Raw genomic sequence first — 18,633 nt, forward strand, 5'->3', positions numbered from 1 at the left:
GTGCCCTGCCTTTGCTGTGCGCAGGGCAAGTCTCTAATACTTGGCCTGCAGTGTTTTTATTCTTATTTATTTGTTTTATGATCGTGGTAACCGGACCGGACAGGGGGACGGGGAGTGGATAGACGGGGGAAGGGAAAGGGGGGGGGGGGGGGGGGGGTGGAGGAAGAGAGAGAGAGAGAGATGCGAGAGATGCGCAGACAACATTAACAGTGACAGTGTAGTACAGTGCAGACAGAACATACTTCACAGAACATAAACAACAATAAACAATTAAGGTTATACAAAACAGACAGAACATACTTCACAGAACATACGCAACACTAAACAATTAAGGTTATACAAAACAGACAGAACATACTTCACAGAACAAAGCATAAACAACACTAAACAATTAAGGTAATACAAAATAGATAGAACATGCTTCACAGAACATGAACGACAACAAATTAATACTGAACATACTTCACAGAACATAATATTCATTTGTATAACAGGTATGGTTTCTAGTAATCGTTAACGACCATATCAAGAGAGGTTATCCAGGTTTACAACAGCTATATCAGTTCAGTTTCATCTTATAGTGTAGTGGGGTGCGTGTGTGTGTGTGAGAAAGCATAAGCGTGCACGTGTGTAAATGTGCAGGTGTTGTCATTAGATGTGGTTGGAATCTGAGTGGGGGACCGAGCCATTGTCCGACCAACCCCCAGCAGCGAGCCAGTAAGGACCCCGATGCCCGGGACCTCCAGCGGCCGTGCAGGGCAGGAGGAGCCCGCGGCCACCGCCCCCCAGAATGGCCGCGCATCCACCCCACAGGAGACCAGCCGGAGGGGTGCGGGGCGGAAGTCCCCCTACGCAGGGTCAGCCCCCGAGGGCAGACGGCGGCAGAGCTACGGACAGAGGCCCAGCCACCCCACACCCAGGTAGATCGAGGAGGTCCAGGCCTCCCGCACCCAGAGCCCACTAGTGTCCCGGGGCGGGCCTGCCCACCACCGACGGGGGCAGAGCCCCCCCAGGCCGCCCACCGGGAAAGCGGGGCAGAGCCCGCCACAACCACCCCCACCACACACCAGAGACCGACCGCACGTCCCCCATCCCCAGGAGGGGCAGGGAGAGGCTCACACAGGACCCCAAGCCAGGGGATCCCCAAAGACGGAAGACGGGAAGGCCCCCAAGCCAGTCCAGGGCAGAGCTCCCAAGCATAGGTGGGGGCAGAGGTCCGAGGAGCCACCATGCCCGACCCCGCGGTGCCCCAGCCAGGGTCCCCACCAAACATCCAAGAGTGCCGCTGCCCATCGCCAGCCCCCGCCGGGTAAGCAGTCAGCCGCCCACCACCGCACCTTCCGGGAGGTGCCCGCCCACCACTGCACCCCCCGGGAGGTGCGCCGTGATGGACAGCAGCAATGCCCCCCAGTCCCCCCCCAGCCGAGCGTAGGCGACCCGGCCCCCCCACATCCAGCGACACCCCCAAGCCGCCGCAGCCGTCCCCCACCCAAACAGCCAGCCACCAACCAGACCGAGGAGTGAGCAGGGGTCGGGTAACCAGGAGAGTACTCATGCCCAATCCCCAGCCCCCGTCCTCCAGGGATGACTTGGTGGTGAGTGTGTGTGTGCATGTGTGTGTGATATGGGGTATGGAATATGAGGTATGTTGTAAACTAGTGTGAAATTAAAATGGAGGGGGAAGGCATGGCACGGACGCCCCACTGCTGGCTGACAGTGGACATCAACGTGCTCCCTCCCCCACCAGACCCTGTTGTCTATGGTGCGATAAAATTAGGGGGGAGAGCGGCGGATCGTGGAGAGTGGTCCCACCATGTGGTGGTTCCAACTCCCCTCTGTCCCGCCATTCCTCCCCCCAGTGCCCTAAATGTATGTGGGGAGGTGTATGCATCCTGGAGGGATATTGAGGTGGGCAAGAGCAACCCTCCCGCTGGATGCCAGCTTCCCGACTGACAGAGCCATGTGCCCCGACCCCGTCCACGTCCCCGCCCTAGGAGGGGGGTCCGTCCAGGTCAGGGACATACCACAGCGCCCCACGAGCATCACCAGAGCGGAGGGGCAGATCCACCCCTCACCCAACCAGGGGGTAGGCTACCGATGGGCACAGCCCCCCCAGATGAGGCGGGGCCCCCACCCAGACCACCACGATGCCGCCCACGACTGCGCCCCCCAGCCCCCTGACCCCACCCATCGCCCAGGGACAGCCCAGTCCAGGCCCACGCCCCACGCCGCCTCCAAGGACCCCCATAGCAAGCCGATCACCCGTACGCCCCCCCCACGTCCCCCAAGGGACAGAGGACGCACAAGCCCGCCCCCGGGTGCAGCGGGGGTATCGCAGCGCACACCACCCCACCCCCCCGGCGTGCAGGCCCTAAGGAGAAACCAATAGACATTCATCTTCCCAGCGGTGAAATATCTCTTTAACGGTGAGTCTGAAATGTAACTTTACTCATAAGAGCTAGTAATATCTCATAACGTGTGTGATTGTGTGCATCTTTGTGTGTATGTGTTTCTTACTGGTAGTGAAGGAGGCAGCAAATCCTCTGCCAGTTGTTCCAGTGGACTGGAATCTCGCAGTAATGATGTTAGATGGAGCAATGATGCGGCCTGGAGCCACTGAGCCACAACCTGTTGACAGCAGAGCATCAGAAGTTTGGCTCTGACCTGAATACACCTGTAAAAAAGAAAATACACACTGAATGGCAAGTGGATTTACAGGGTTCACATTACACACACAAACTGTCTGAACCTTAAGACAGAACTGTCCACACAAATTAGTTGAAATACTTAGAATAAAAGACCAATGAACAATTATCATCCAAATAATACAGTTTTCTTTACCTGTCCTTTAACAGGAAAGTTCCTTTGATTTGTCAAGATTAGGGATACGCTTAATGAAGGTTGGGTTTGAGTCTGTCAATGTGTAATACAAAGTTCCTGTTGTGGGACTAATAAAGGATTATCTTATCTTACCTTTTAGTTCGGGATTCTAGTTTTGTGTTGTACCAATTGTATTAGTTCTGTTATTAAACACACAGAGACGAACAGCCATTCACACCTAGGGGGAATTTAGAGTGTCTAATTAACTGCTGCATGTTTTTGGACAGTGGGAGGAAAACGGAGAACCCGAAGAAAAAACATCTAGACATGGGAAGAATATCCATGCAGAAAGGCCCTTGTTCTGAATGGGGCATAAGGATGGGTCTTTTTGCTGTAAGGCAACAGCGCTAACCACTACTCCGACCTGTACAACTCTATCAATCTATATAATTATTAATTATTCACAAGAGATCTTTTTTGAGATGAAGTTCAGGGTTTTCCCCAGAAAACCTGCTAAGCCCAGTGTTAGGGCCTCTTGGGCAGCCCACTGGCGGCCCACTGTTTTTGTAAAAAACAAATGTTAAAAGTTGACAGGAAATTTGAATGTATGACTATTATGTGTTATTGTAAGACATTTATTTATAATACTTAAACATCAACTATAGAGTCTTACAAAAAGACACACTCTTGAAATTAAGTAATCGGCCAGTGAATCTTAAAACAAGCCATGCAATGCTGGTCACATTTAAAAGTAAAATAAATCAACATAAATAAAAAAGTGGTAGTGCCCCCTCATCTGGTTTTTTCACCCTATTTTTCTGTGCACCGCCTCTGCGCTGTCCTCTTCTACCTCTCCTGCATTGTGCGCCCTTCGCTTATCCTTATCCAACACAGACTGGATCATTTCTCTACGCGCAGTTTGTTCTCTTAAGAGCAGAGCGCACTTTTCATTGTTTTCACTCTGTGGTCTCAATCTTTGTGTAGAAGACGCTTCAGTGCTGCAAATAAGGGAATAACAGACGCATCAGATGGGCTGATCTCTTGAGTTAACTGCTCAAAGAGAGAGAATGTTCTCTCTCAAGTTTCACTTTTGCACAAAGAGACTTTGCAGCATTTAATAGGTGCTGTTCCACTCGCATCTTGTTGAAAATCTGTGGTATATAAAACAAATATTTTTAAGATAAAAAAATAATGCACTGGGGGAAACTGAAGTTGTAGGACAAACACAGGATTGACCAGGTAAAATAAAATTGGTTAAGCTACTGTGTCACGTGAACCATACGTCCCCATTCCGGAACTAAATTCCGGAGAAATAGGTAAATGTTCCAGTTTCTTGTTCCAGTGTTCAATAGTGTTCAACCTCCAACCAACTACTTATCCACCCACAGTGCTAAGATAGCTTTCTTAGTCGATTAACTTTCTGGTCGAGCTGCGCAATGGGATCCCGCGGTGTTAAGCAAACCTCCTAGTCTCCAGTCACTTTTAACGCCTTCTCCAGTGACCTACGGAGTTTTTGATCATTCTTCTCAGAGTAACGACGGCGCTACCAGACTAATCAACTTAAGACAAGCAAACTCACCAATAGCCGACTATTCTATCATGTTTCGTATACTGCCCTATTTAAATGAGGATTTTGCGCTAGTCAAGAGTTGTCAACATGGAGAAAGAGCAGACTCAACAGAAGCGCAGAATGAAATTTGAAGCCACTGAACAGAAAATACAGCTGACGTTCTGCGATGAGCAGATAACTGGGATCGAGGGATATGACATCCTTGTTCCCCAGGTCCATGGGACCTTTTTATATTATTATTATTTTAATCCTGCGTCAGACAGCTCCATCATTACCTGACGTATCAAACTATGGACTATGGATGTTACCGTAAAAAAAAAAATAAGTAAATAATTTTTTTGTCAATAAGTAAATAAATAAATAAAGCTGATCATCAAAACAGCTTTTTAGTCCCAGTCCATCCCTGGTTTCATCTGTGTTCATTCAGTCAGGCTGTTTCCATTACATATCCATTTTTCGAAATTTAAATTAAGAATTGAAAGACAAACTAATTACTCGTGACGAATCCCCCACTCTTGATTCTGATAGACCTCAGTATCCGACTGGTTAATAGACTTAGAGCGAGACGGCATGAGAAGAAACGTCCCTCACTTTCACCACCCGTTACCTCGAAACACACACCCGTTAGTCACCAACCCACATTCTCGTCCTCCACTACTTCTCAGATTAGTTCATAAACCATGCAGCTGGGTCGGGCTCGCCTCACTCCATTGGATAGACAACGGCGAATGAAGGCTGGAGCCTGCATCTACTGTGGACTCCCAGGTCATCTCCTCGCCTCTTGCCCAGCTTGGCCAAAAGACTGAGCTCACCAGCAGAAGCAGGAATGCTGGTCCGGAGGAACCAACAGACCGAACCTGATCCTGGAGATGGTCCTCCGCATTGTCTGTTCGTCCCCAGCACTGTACGATCTGAGGTTTTGCAGTGGGCACATTCGTCAAAGCTCACTTGCATCCAGGAGCCCTCCATGTCTCAAGACACCACAACCTTTATCTCCGCCTGCTCCATATGTGCCCGAGGCAAATCATCCAACCGTCCTCCGGCTGGTCTCCACAACCCGCTGTCCATCCCTCGTCGTCCTTGGTCCCACATCCCCGTTGACTTCATCACTGGTCTACCTACCTCACACGACAACATCACCGTCCTCACCGTTGTCGACAATTTCTCTAAGGCAACCTGGGCAAAAAGTTTTGTTGTCCTCCAAGGACCTCCCTCTCTAGTTGGAGTCACGCAAGCTGGCTCCCCGCTTCATTGGCACTTTCACCGTCAACCGAATCATCAATCCCACCTCCGTCCACCTAAAACTGCCAAGGTCCCTGAACATCTATCCCACTTTCCATGTGTCACTTCTCAAACCTCGAGCCATAGAGTCCGATCTGGTCTTCGGCTCTCTCTCCAAAAACACCAGCTTCTGAGTGAGTCTGTTCTGAGACGGAACCACCAAACGAACTCTGACACTCGTTCTGCTGCAACTGACTAGTGTTGTGTCAGTCATCAGTGAAGTACGAATCCTTTAACTGAACGAACTGACTGGGATCACTTCATGAACTGATTCGTTCCTTTCTTAGTTCAGTTGAGCTCAGAAGTGAGTGTCACAGGGTGACTATGCCCATGTGTGGGACCAGTGGGGGGGCGCTGTCTGTTAAATCTGTCTCCACAGGCGTTTGGCGCCATTCAGGACTGCCCCGGAAGCATCCGGGAGATCGCAGATGTGTGGTTGGCAGAGAAGCAAAGGAGGCGGGGTCTGGACGGGTGAAAAGGGAGCAACAGGAAGAATAGAGGAGACGAGACGAGACACGACAGGGGCGGGAAAAGAGCGTGGTGCGACTGGCCGAGCAGGTAGAGAAAGCGAGGTCCAGCCTATGGCTGGACGAGAGAGGGAACGCAGCGGCGGAGCCAGCCACAGACGGCGCTGGTCGGCTGCAGGATACTGGAGAGAAAGCGAGACCCAGCCTAAGGCCGGACGAGAGAACTCTTCTCCAGACTGAGACAGAGGGAGGATGTCGGCCTTGGTGAAGGAGATGTGCTGTTGAGGGATCAGTTTATCATGGGGTTGAGAGAAGGCCCCATTCGACAAGAGCTACGCCGTCAATTGAGGAAGAAGCCGAGACTCTCCTTTGATGAAGTAAAAGTGGAGGCGATGGCACTGGAGGAAGAAAGGAGGAAAATGCAGAACCCAGGACCCAAGGGTCCCATGAAGACAGGCCTCTTTGGGGATTTGTACTTCCCCTCCCTTTAAACCCTGAAGGTGCTGCCCAAGAAACAGAGGGAATATAGACGTATGCCTGCAAGGTACCAAACTTGAGTCGTTCTAGGGGACTAGAACTGTTTAAGATGGGGGGAGTGTCACAGGGTGACTATGCCCATGTGTGGGACCAGTGTGGGGGCGCTGTCTGTTAAATCTGTCTCCACAGGCGTTTAGCGACATTCAGGACTGCCCCGGAAGCATCCGGGAGATCGCAGATGTGTGGTTGGCGGAGAAGCAAAGGAGGCGGGGTCTGGACAGGTGAAAAGGGAGCAACAGGAAGAATAGAGGAGACGAGACGAGAAGAGACGAGACACGACAGGGGCGGGAAAAGAGCGTGGTGCGACTGGCCGAGCAGGTAGAGAAAGCGAGGTCCAGCCTATGGCTGGACGAGAGAGGGAACGCAGCGGCGGAGCCAGCCACAGACGGCGCTGGTCGGTTGCAGGATACAGTGGCGATGCATCGCGGGGAACGTGGAGAGAAAGCAGGATCCAGCCTACGGCCAGGCGAGAGAGAGAATGCAGCGGCGGATCGAGCCACAGGTGGCGCTGGTCAGCTGCAGGGTATAGAGGAGACGCATCGCGGGAAACGTGGAGGGGTAGAGGTGAGCTTCTCCCCTCCTCCGAGCTAAGTACCGCTTTTATTTCACTCCCCTCATCGTCACTCGTTGTACAGTTGGGAAGACGGAGAAACCCCTTGATTTGTGTTTATTATTAGTTGGTTTGGACTTTACTTTGCATGCAGTCGTCGTTTTGTTTTGATTGTGATTTATTTATTTACGGTTGCATGTTAATTTACTTATTTCTTAAGGGGTTTCTCAGGCTTTAACGCAAAGCATTGACTGGTTATTCTCTGTACATGATAGTTGGAGTTGGCACCAGGACTGGACCCACGCACCGGTAAAGAGAGAGAGGACACGAGAACTGTAACTAGACTGCGCTCTGTTACCACCTGCTCCCTCTCGTCATCATTACTCTATGATCTCTTTTTATTGTGTTTTTAACATGGTCTCAGTCTGTTTTTAAGCATAGCCATGCTATAATAAATATCCTCTGTTGTAATCGCCTGTTTATGCGTGTTTGTGGCCAGTGGCTCCCCAGAAGAGACCTCATTCATATATTAATTTTATCAATCCACGCACCCGTTACATGAGCGTGGCGGCCAGGAGTGGAACTGCCGCGTTCAGTGAATCACTCGTGAACTGTTGCTGAGGACATGAATCTCGCACGCACGTACTGCACTCAGGGAGGAGGTGAGTCACGTAGCAGGGCACTTAGCACTGAACGATTTGGTGGACAAATCTTTTGAATGAATAATTTTAATGAACTGATTCAAGTGATTCACTATACTCAAATGAACTGCCGATCCCATCACTACAACTGACCTCACCCGGCACAGCTGCACCACTACATACACATTCACCTATTGCATAATTATCTATATCTGTAAATAAATGTTTATTCTGATCACTTACCACTCTCGTTGTCCGTCTGCATTCGGGTCCTAAAATACGATGTTGATTTTTTATTAAGAATCCCTAACAGTTCAGGGTTCAAGGGTTTAATAACTCCTACTCTTAAATAACGCTCTTCCAGTGTCTGTTTCCAAAACACAAGGTAACTATAGCAACGGCTACTTCAATTGGTATTCTCTGATTTAATGAGTCTTATCAAAAGAACACCTGGTGCTCAGTCTTTTTTATTACAATACAAGCACATATAGCTGCAATCACATGAAACTCTGATACAATTCTACAGTAATACACTCTAAAAGTAAAGGATCTTTCAATATCTCAGTGTATTTATCAACACTCTGAACCATGTTTTTGTTGCATAACAAAGTTTAGTGAACAAGGTGGATTACTTGGTTCTTAACCTAATATTATCAGGAGATAAGTCCCAATTGTCAGCACATCATAAGAGTATAAGACCAAAATCAGTAAATGTAATAATTATAATCTATAACTATACACACCTGCTTGCCATTCTCACGGATCCATGTTATTCCATCACATAATATAAAACATCTTTCAGTTTAAAATGACAGGTTGAATTTCTCAGAATGTGGCATCACCATTTAAAGGGCCAACTGGGCTATTATCTAAAACAGAAATTAACACAGTATACGTGTATTTGTCTCTTTTAGCTCCATGCTGTGCTGTAGGTCAGTTCTGGTACCTTAATGTAACTGCTCTGGCAGGTTCCACTGCTGTCTGGAATTTGGAAATCACTGTTGAAGCTCATCTCTAGATGGTTACCCTCATGGGCAATGATCAGCCAGGAACACTCCACATTGGCTGGGAAGTTCTGAGGATATTTTGGAGACTTGATTGTTCCCATATCAGCATGGATCACTCCTCCACAGCCTGGCCAAAAAGCAAATAAAGCAATTATGTAATATACAAATAAAATGAGAATTACTGCCCCAAGATTGTTTGCCTCCACCTAACAACAATTCTACCTGATTTTTTTCCAGACTTATATAACATCCACTTTTTTATATACAAATCATTTTATGTTCTAGATACTTTTTCAAACCTTAACTGTTTATCAGTGATTCTCAGTGAACATTTACATCACATTTAAAAACAATGATCTTAAGTTCTTGAAGTAATGCAATTGAAATGTAAAAGGTGTCAAGTCAAAGTGACTCAATTGTCCAAGTTAAAGGTGCGTTTTGTAATAATCTAAATATGTCACAGATGCTCAGGAATAATGTGCATATAACAAACTGAACTCACCAACAAAAACAGTACAGCTAAAATATTGCATTAAAATAATATTTTGCAGACCAAAAAGTTATGTTTATGTTTTGAAATTATGTTTTGGCATGAGGCGCCACCTACCACCGTCTACCAATCATTGCAGTCAGTAGAGTCTCAGCTGCCGAGCAAACACTGGTTGCCAGGTACATCTGAGCTACAATGGTGGAGAAAATGAAACCCAAAAGACCTCGGTATGAATGTCAAAGACGCTATGTTCCGCGATCGCGGAGCATCAGACCTTTTTTTTTAAAAAGGGTCATATGTTCCCCGTTTTTCTTCAACGGGTCGCAGGCGGCGCAGTGATAGTTTGGCTGACCGGTGCAGTGCGCACGTCACCAAAACCTCACAGGCAGGTTTCCACAGTTCCAGGCACATTAAACTGCAATACATAATCACAACAGTCACTATTTAATGTACCTATCTGAATCAGCACATAGATTTATATCTTATCGATTGTCCCGTCACATCTGATGACTGATCAAAGGCTGTTGGCACACGTAATGGATACTCGGCCTGACTGAATTAACACAGATGAAACCAAGGACGGACTGGGACTAAAAAGCAGCCACCGCTGCCGTTACGTTGTGATGATCCACTTTATTTATATATTTATATATTTATTTACTTATTCATTTGCGGGCGACCCTATAATGCATGGGTGTCAAACTCTGGCCCGCGGGCCAAATTTGGCCCGCCGTGTAATTTCATTTGGCCCTTGAGGCAATATCAAATTAACATTAGAGCTGGCCCGCCAGTATTATACAGCAGCACCGCCGCTGTAACACCGCATTCACCGCTAATACTACAAATCCCATAATGCTCTGCTGTTGTTTTGTATTCATTGTTATTTTATTTTCAAATTTATTAGCTTGTGGAAAAAGTTAATGTTGATATTTACCTCAGAAGGCTGCAAATAGAAAAGAGGCATTCAATTTTTTATTTAAACTTTATTTAATATGCCATTGATGTTTTTTCGTTTGTTTTTTGAAAGTTGATTTTGCACTATTAAGTTATATAAGCGTTGCTTATTCCATATTCATTGTTAAAGCAAATCAGTGGAGCAAACTGAGCAATAATTAACGTTTTATTCATGCACTTTCTCTTGCTACTTCAAGGCTTGAATGTTTGATTCATTCATTATTGTTATTTTATTTTCAAATTTATTATTAGCCTGTGGAAAAAGTTTATTTTGATATTTACCTCAGAAGGCTGCAAATGGATAAAAATTGAATGCCTCTTTTCTATCCATTATCTACCACTTATCCTGTATTTAGGATGCATTCAATTTTTATTTAAATTGTATTTGATATGCCATTGATATTTTTTAATTATTATTATTATTATTTGAAACTCGATTTTGCATGTCACTTTAAAGTTATATAAGCCTTGCTTGTTCAATATTCAATGCAAAACTTGTTTGGGTCCCTATTAAAAGGTTAATTTGTTCAACCTTGGCCCGCGGCTTTGTTCAGTTTTAAATTTTGGTCCACTCTGTATTTGAGTTTGACACCCCTGCTATAATGTCTCACAGCCAACCACAAACAGCCTTGGCATCAGATAGGGAGTAGATATTCAGCATCATCGGATCATGTTTATGACCAAAGTGACCACAAAACATTATTTTAATGGTGAACTTGTAAAGAACCTCAGGTGGGGAACACCCTGCAAAATAATAGTAATAATAATAATATAATAATGATAATAATAATAATACAATTACGGGTCAAAAACTGAAAACTTGACTTAAAGCTTTTCATGAACAGCACAGTTATTTGTCACATATTTGTCGAGTTGTTGATATGTTTCCCCTGCATGAAGCTACACCTCTTCCACATTATTTTTACCAGTCTGGAAAATAATTTCTGTGCTGGATTCAACATTTATATAATCAGATTGTTCAGAGATGATTGGAAAACTGTCACTGTCAGCTGCACATCTGTCAGCAGCTGCTCAAAACAGGCAGAGAAAGAGAGAGAGAGTTTCCCCGGTTTGTTCATCGATCGGCAACATCAGGGAAAATGTTACCCGGGTCCTTTTGTGCCAAATGTGTATTTCTATCACAGCTACGTAAAGAGCATGTTTACATAGCGAAAAATCACCTGATGAATCAGCAAACCAGGAGGCTACAAAGCCTCCTCTCGACACACTGTGGTCAGCCAGGAAGACAACAGCAAGCTTGTTGGATCCTGACTGGATGGTTCCTGGGGAAGTGCTCCCACAGTACTGGCCAATAACAGGAGAGCCAGGGGATCCTCCATTAAAGACAGTGACCGAGTCCCAGCCACATGTAGAGTGGGGCTCCAAGTTGAAGTAGCTAAATGTTAGCTGCAGGTGAGTTGGGAGAAAGGAATTTAAAATATCAGCACAAGGTCCAGCCTTAACTTCTAAACATGCAAAGAGTGCACCCCTGCTTCAGCAACTGTAATAATAATAATAGGAAAAAGAAGAAGAAAACACATATGATGTAAGCATAGATATAGACAGGGTGGGATTTGTCAAAAAACCCCTCTCAAATTTTTTGTTTGATTTTATTAATTCAAATTTTTGGCTTGCATTATGTTGTCAGTGCGTCTTCCCGCCGCAAGGACAAAAAGCTCACAGATTTTCAAGCGCAAGCTTGAAATATGAAAATATTTTTTATTCAGAATGGGCAATTGCAAATGGCTGAAAAAGCATCGTCCCTGGAGCATCAGGAGAACCGGAGAAGCCAAGGAGCATGTGCAATGTGAGACGTTTACATGCAATTTTGCGTGTGCTGGGAGGAGAAAATTGTCCCCGTCAGAGATAAAATTCATTAAGCACAGATAGGGATAGGAAAACCAGACAGGGGAAAATCCCTACAAATCACACCCTGGATATAGAGAAAATAATGAGGAAGTTTGTTTTATTACTAAATATATTACTGGTATTAGTTGAGCTGCTAGTAGCGAAGCTGAGTCTGCTGAATATATAGCCTATTTCAGACTAATATTAGTGTATTGGAAATTACACTAGATTTGTTAACCTTGGTGAACCTGCAAAATAATTTTCATTGCATGTGATTGCCCTGCCCTGTGAAGTTTTTTTGATCCCTGTGTCAAATGTGCTGGAAATAAAACAAGTGACCACCATGGGGCTCAGTTATTATTTTTTATGTTTTACTTTGATCCATCTTTCAATCAATCTTGCAATTGATCCTTATGATTTTTAATAATATTAATTGTTGTCCCATGTGGTAAAACCTAAGGTTCACTACAAACAGGGATGTTAAATGAATGCACATCATAGTGTTGCACAGTGTGAAGTTGCTGCAAAAAATAAAGAAAATGAAGAAGAGACCGGTTACATGTCAGGGTCTTGTGATCCCACAACAAATGTCTATCAGAGCCAAAGACAATTGCAGTCATTTGACCCGGGTGTGAATGCCGGTTCTAAACAAGTCTTTTGAACAATGGAGATGGGATATATGAATTCAGAAAAAATGTACAATGATGAAAGCAAATAATAAATATTGTGAAATTTCTTCAATTGACTGTGCAGACTCACTGTAATGGTGTGCCCCATTGGAGCCTCCAGCAGCCAAGCACAGCGACTGGGACCAGGGTAGGTGTTAGGGTAGTTAGGACTGGATATCACACCTCCCTCGCCAGTCTGCCAGCCTCCACATTCTGGACAATAAGGATTGCAATGGTAAAAACATAATGCTAAACACAAATTCTATGTTAAAATAAACTTAATTTAATTAAGTTAATCAAACTTCTGTCGTCTTGCTTACCAGAAAACATGTAAGTGGCCTTGAAGCCCAGGTCTCCCTGGGAGCTGTCAGTCTGGAACTGTATCCACAGCTCAGGGGTAAAAACCACAATGGGAATTGTGGGGGGGGTCTGCCCACAAAACCTGGCCAACAGCTCCCCATCGGCATTACCTAAGAGTGAGAGAGACCGTGATCATTTTATTCATTTGTGTGTTTTCTAGAGCAATGGTGATCTGGATTTGGAGTCATGATTTTATTCTCTACTACTATACATTACTATTTTAGGCTTGTATGTGGATTAGTTGCCTGTTTGGTTGTTGTCTGCTTGCCCTTAAATTGCACCCTTGGGGGACAAACAAGGCACTTTTGTATTGAACTGAATTGAATCAGTGTAACACAGTAATTTCCCATGAAAGTGCTTGTAATAAAAATTGGTAATTAAGAATGATATTATATTTGCAATTTCTCCTCCTTTATGTTCCAAACACACTATTCATGTTGAAGTAAAACTGTTCATGCAGAGGTTAAACCAGGTGTGTGGTGGACATATGAAGCAAACAGATAAATTGGATATGAATGGAAAGTCGAAGTACATCTGGTGGATGAGAAGGATAAGGTCGATGTGTGAGATTTGGGGAGATGAGGCTAGACACTGGGGTCTGCCTGTGTGGTACTCACCTAGGCTAAACTGGAGGTAGTCTGACTCACAAGTCTGGTGGTTCTCCAGGTGGAGGTCTGCTATTATCACCACAATAGAGGAATTGATGTGCAGGGGATTCTGGATGAGCCACTGACAGTTGAGGTTGTTGCTGTAGTTAGATATCAGGTAACCAGGAGAGGTGATGTTCCCACCCTCTGGGTTGTTCAGGATTCCACCACACACTAACAATGACAAAGTGAAATTATAATCAAAGACAAAAAACACTCATAACAGGACCTCAATGTATGACCTCTCAGTATAACACAATTACTGGTCAATAATAGCAACTAGAACTTACTAGAGGTAAGTTCCTCCTTTATACTGACCAACCCATTGACATTCTTACCCTCTCTGTGAAATCCAAATCAGCGATGAATGCAGTGAAGTTTATTTCTTCAGCCATTAAACCTCATCATTCACTATGTAAGTATCGGCAAATGATGGCACTTCACAGTGCAGATGGACAATGACCCAAAGCATAATGCAAAAGCAACCAAAGAGGTTTTTAAGGCAAATAAGTGGAATGTTATGCAATGGCCAAGTCAATCACCTGACCTGAATCTGATTGAGCTTGCATTTCACTTGCTGAAAACCAAACTGAAGGGAAAATGCCCAAAGAACAAGCAGGAACTGAAGACCATGTCAGTAGAGGCCTGACAGAGCATCACCTGGGATGAAACCCAGCGTTTGGTGATGTCTATGCCATCCAGACTTCAGGCTGTAATTGACTACAAAGGATTTGCAACAAAGTATTAAACAATAAAAGTTTGATTTATGATTGTTTAGTTTGTCCCATTACTTTTGGTCCCCTTAAAAGTGGAGGCACATATAGAAAGTGTTGTAATTCCTACAACGTTCACCTGATTTGGATGTAAATACTCTCAAATTAAAGGTGAAAGTGTGCAGTTAAAGCACATCTTGTTCGTCTCATTTCAAATCCATTGTAGTGGTGTATAGACCCAAAATAAAGAGAATTGTGTCGATGTCCCAATATTTATGGACCTAACTGTACTTCGCATCTTGTGACAGCGCTCGTCCTGGGGCAAAATAATATCCGACATCACACGAAATAAACACCAAAATCGTGAATACTTGACTCAAAGTGTTACTTGTTTATTTTAATAAACCATTTTTAATTTATTATTTCGAGCTATGTTCCTTTCCAGCTTATGGGTTCCTTTGTATGGTTGTGCTCTATAGATTTAAATGCAAACTAAAACTGTTTTGTAAGTTAAATATGTGTTGCTGATTACAGCTTGAAGCGGCGATAAGGTCTTAAAACATTTGGAGAAAGTCTTGAAAAAGTCTTAATAGGGCTTTTGGTTATGGATGCGCGCACAGCGCAGGTGCAGATGGACACCACTCAGTGTTTAACTAGCAATTTTGTCGTGAAGTTAGTCGGCTCTCATGTACGAATTCAGACGGCAAAAAAAATTAGTTTTCCTCGTACTATGCCAGCTTGTCGCCTAGTGATAAAGCAAGTTATGCTTGGACAGCTTGATGACACATATGCTTTAGGCGCCGCTGAGTGGATTAATGACGAGACGAAGTGGCACCGTCTGCAGTGGCCCGATATCCACTTGTACCTGATCGACACTCCGAGTCTTTATTCCAAGGAGAACTTAAAGTCCTACACGACTCTGGATGCTTACGAAAGTCAACTGTTACGGTATTCGCAACACAATTTGTCCAGATTTTTACCAGCTGCTTCCTACAGCTCACTAAACTACCCTGGGAAGGGCGAGCAGTACGTACGGCGCTGTCTTTAAGAGGTTTTATTCTAGGTTGCAAACCGACAAAGCATACAGCTTCTGATGATCAGTTACAGATGAAAAACAGGAAAATATACATGCTCCATAACCGCAGGAAAGTTCTACACAACTAGCAAAACAACCGGAGTACATTAGCTTCTAAGCTACGGTAGTTTGACTTAAACCTGAGTTTAATTACGCTGTTGCTCTCAAACATTGTTTTTTAACATTGTTATGCATAGTTATAATTACCTAATTCATGTTAGCTTGTTACCTGATGCCAAAAAATAAAAGTAACATTAACTGATATGGAGTGAGCACAGCAAATTCTTGCTTCTTTTATCATTTGCTCGTTCCAGTCGCTCCTCCTGATGTCTTGCAACCGAAGACGTCTACGGTTAGCCTTGAAAGGGGTGAAACTCGGTATCCGGTAAAACTTCAGGCTTTTGTCTTGTTTGCTAAAACGATTAATGCAACTGACAGCACAATAAGACATGTTGTTGTGTTGCTCACAAAAACGCTTTCTGCACCCGACATGCGCAGTAGAAAGAAGGTGACACGCGCGTGACGTAGGCTGCCAAGGGGTCTGTAAGGTATTGAAATTAACTTGAAGATTCCTGCATATACCCTGATATCTGTAGTGTATTGTATACTGCATATCCTGCTACACACACATTGACACACACTAAGCAGACGAACAGTAATACTAAGGTACTGTTAGCCTGTTAGCACTTTTTAAAAGTTGTAACTTGTTAATATGTTGACTGTGTTACATCCATGGTTACTAACCTGCAGGCTCATCTGCGGAGTAGGATGCCATAAAGCCACCATTGGACACGGAAGCGTCAGTGCGGAACACAATGGTCATGGTGTTTCCTGAAGAGTGCACCTGTGTTCCGACTGGTACTGTACCACAGAACCGCTGCAAGCGAGGAGCATTATCTGCCAACCCATTCAGTACCTGCAGAATACAAACAGAGCAGGGCAGGGTACTCATTTATTAAAACACTGCTAACAACTCAATGTAAGTCAATAACTTGTTAGAAAAACACTTTTAAAATTATTTGTTGACATCTTCTTCCTGTCCTGATAGCTATTAACAAATAAACTGTCTGGATCAAATTACATCGGAAAAATGTTTTATGTCTTTAGTCCTAGCAATGCTGCAATAAATCAACCAAATAATTGATATATCTGCTGTACATGCCTCAGCTACCACTCAAATGCATTTCAGGTCCTTGGAACTGATTTATGACATGTGTTGCTTGAAAAAAACAAAAACATGAGAAAAAGTGTGAGAAAAAAAGCAGACAGAAAACAACTCACATCAACGTAGTCATATGCACAGGAACTACCAGAATTTTCCAGCCGCAGGTCATTAATTGTAAATGTGATCCGGTGGCCTGGTGATACCACAAGTTCCCAGCGACACAGCCGGCTATGTGGGTATAAATTGGGGTAATTGGGAGATGAGATAGTTCCTGAAGGAGCATTCAGCTCACCTCCACAAGCTTCATGTAGGAGGAGGAGAAGGGACAGGAAGAGCAAAACCAAGAGTGATTTAGTGAGTGAATTATGAAAAATCACATTTCTTTCTTATAATTATAATAATTATGATGATGACAACAAAATAAAAGATAATATGAAGTTGTGACTTAAGTTTTGTCACTGCTTTACTACCAGTGCATAGTCAGCACTGCCAAATTATCACATGGTTTCTGAACTTCACATAGAGATAATGAAAGAAATATAACGTGTACTATGTGTACAGTAGCAGATTTTACTTTGATTACTTTGGTTTTAATCATAATGAAAACTGTACCTTCAACACTGGCTTCAAATGACAGACTGAAGCCTGCTGCATTACCACTGGCATCACTGACAAACCTGACAAAGGCAAAACTGTCAGACGTGTCCATGGAAGCTGGAAGGTTGCTACCACAGTGTCGGCCCAGGAGCCTCCCTGAATGCAAATACAGCACAGTATCAAGCAGTGTGTCTTTTATTTCCTTCTCACACAAAATCAAAAGATTATACAGGGAAAATACAATATGCCTCATCTTCCAAATGCCTCATCTGCAAATGTTATCTATAGAACAAAGATTCTGAGGAGATTCTTTGTAGACATGATACTGCCATAATTCTGCACATTTAAGGCTCTGCAATGAAATCTTTACTTAATCTGAAGAGTTTGTTTTTGTGCAAAGTAAGTCATATATATGAGCAAGCTGTCAATGAGTTTAACTTATACAACATGTGAATGTAATGCTCAAATGTCTTTGAGTCGACCTGGTGTACATATTTTTGACATTCGTTTTTTTTTTACCTTAGTTTTTTTTTGACCAGTAACATTAATAAGGGTTCATATATCACCAGGTCCGTGCAATTGATCAAGTGAGACATACTTTGCCTACAACAACCCACCCCAGATCTCACTTCTGTGCAGATTATGCTCCTCTTAGGCTTAGACATTATCAGAGTGCATAAGATCAATTGAGCAATTGGATGATTGTTGATTATTTGGTAATTTATTAGTCACTATATTTTGTTAAAAATGTGAATGTACTATTTTGAGTTCAATAAAAAAAACAACATACTTCACATAGAAAGATGTTTTTTGACCATCAAGCCAGTATAGTGAAACCACATACCACGTAGAAGCTAGCATTATTTCAAAACTGCATAAATGTTTCCCCTAGTTTGTGGATGTGCTCCAACAAAGTGATTAAGGAATAGTTATACTGTTCAAGTCATTATAGCACTGATAAAACAAATTAATCTAATGGTGGTCCATAGGGATGGGGAAAATCGATTCACATAAGAATCGCGATTATAATCATCCACGATTCTGAATTGAATTGAAAGAATTCATAAACTTCAAAAATCTTTTTTTTTATTTATTATTATTTTAAGTTTCTATTTATACACCTAAAGTTAAAGACCAACGAGGTTAAAGAAGTTGTGGACGAAAAGGTGATCCTGCTGTCCAGGCTCCCTGCGCTCTCAGATGATGGTGCGCATGTTGAGGAGGACGAGTCACCGGCCCGTTT

General features: G+C 43.8%; 1 protein-coding gene across 1 annotated transcript in view; it reads right to left on the reverse strand.

Annotated features, from left to right (window-relative positions):
* The window catches only part of cubn (cubilin (intrinsic factor-cobalamin receptor)), a gene marked incomplete at both ends in the record, with an annotated part of 135,226 nt that overhangs the window by 26,397 nt on the left and 90,196 nt on the right, over nucleotides 1-18,633 (reverse strand). Inside the window, 9 exons of the mRNA XM_083905494.1 lie at nucleotides 2,518-2,674; nucleotides 8,813-9,000; nucleotides 11,499-11,724; nucleotides 12,925-13,046; nucleotides 13,154-13,303; nucleotides 13,811-14,014; nucleotides 16,373-16,544; nucleotides 16,910-17,094; nucleotides 17,406-17,546. Coding sequence (XP_083761620.1) covers nucleotides 2,518-2,674; nucleotides 8,813-9,000; nucleotides 11,499-11,724; nucleotides 12,925-13,046; nucleotides 13,154-13,303; nucleotides 13,811-14,014; nucleotides 16,373-16,544; nucleotides 16,910-17,094; nucleotides 17,406-17,546 — 1,545 coding nt within the window. The remainder of the gene's footprint in view (nucleotides 1-2,517; nucleotides 2,675-8,812; nucleotides 9,001-11,498; nucleotides 11,725-12,924; nucleotides 13,047-13,153; nucleotides 13,304-13,810; nucleotides 14,015-16,372; nucleotides 16,545-16,909; nucleotides 17,095-17,405; nucleotides 17,547-18,633) is intronic.

This window comes from Microchirus variegatus (assembly GCF_963457635.1).
Source record: "Microchirus variegatus genome assembly, chromosome: 2".
In the NCBI taxonomy this organism is placed as follows: domain Eukaryota; kingdom Metazoa; phylum Chordata; class Actinopteri; order Pleuronectiformes; family Soleidae; genus Microchirus; species Microchirus variegatus.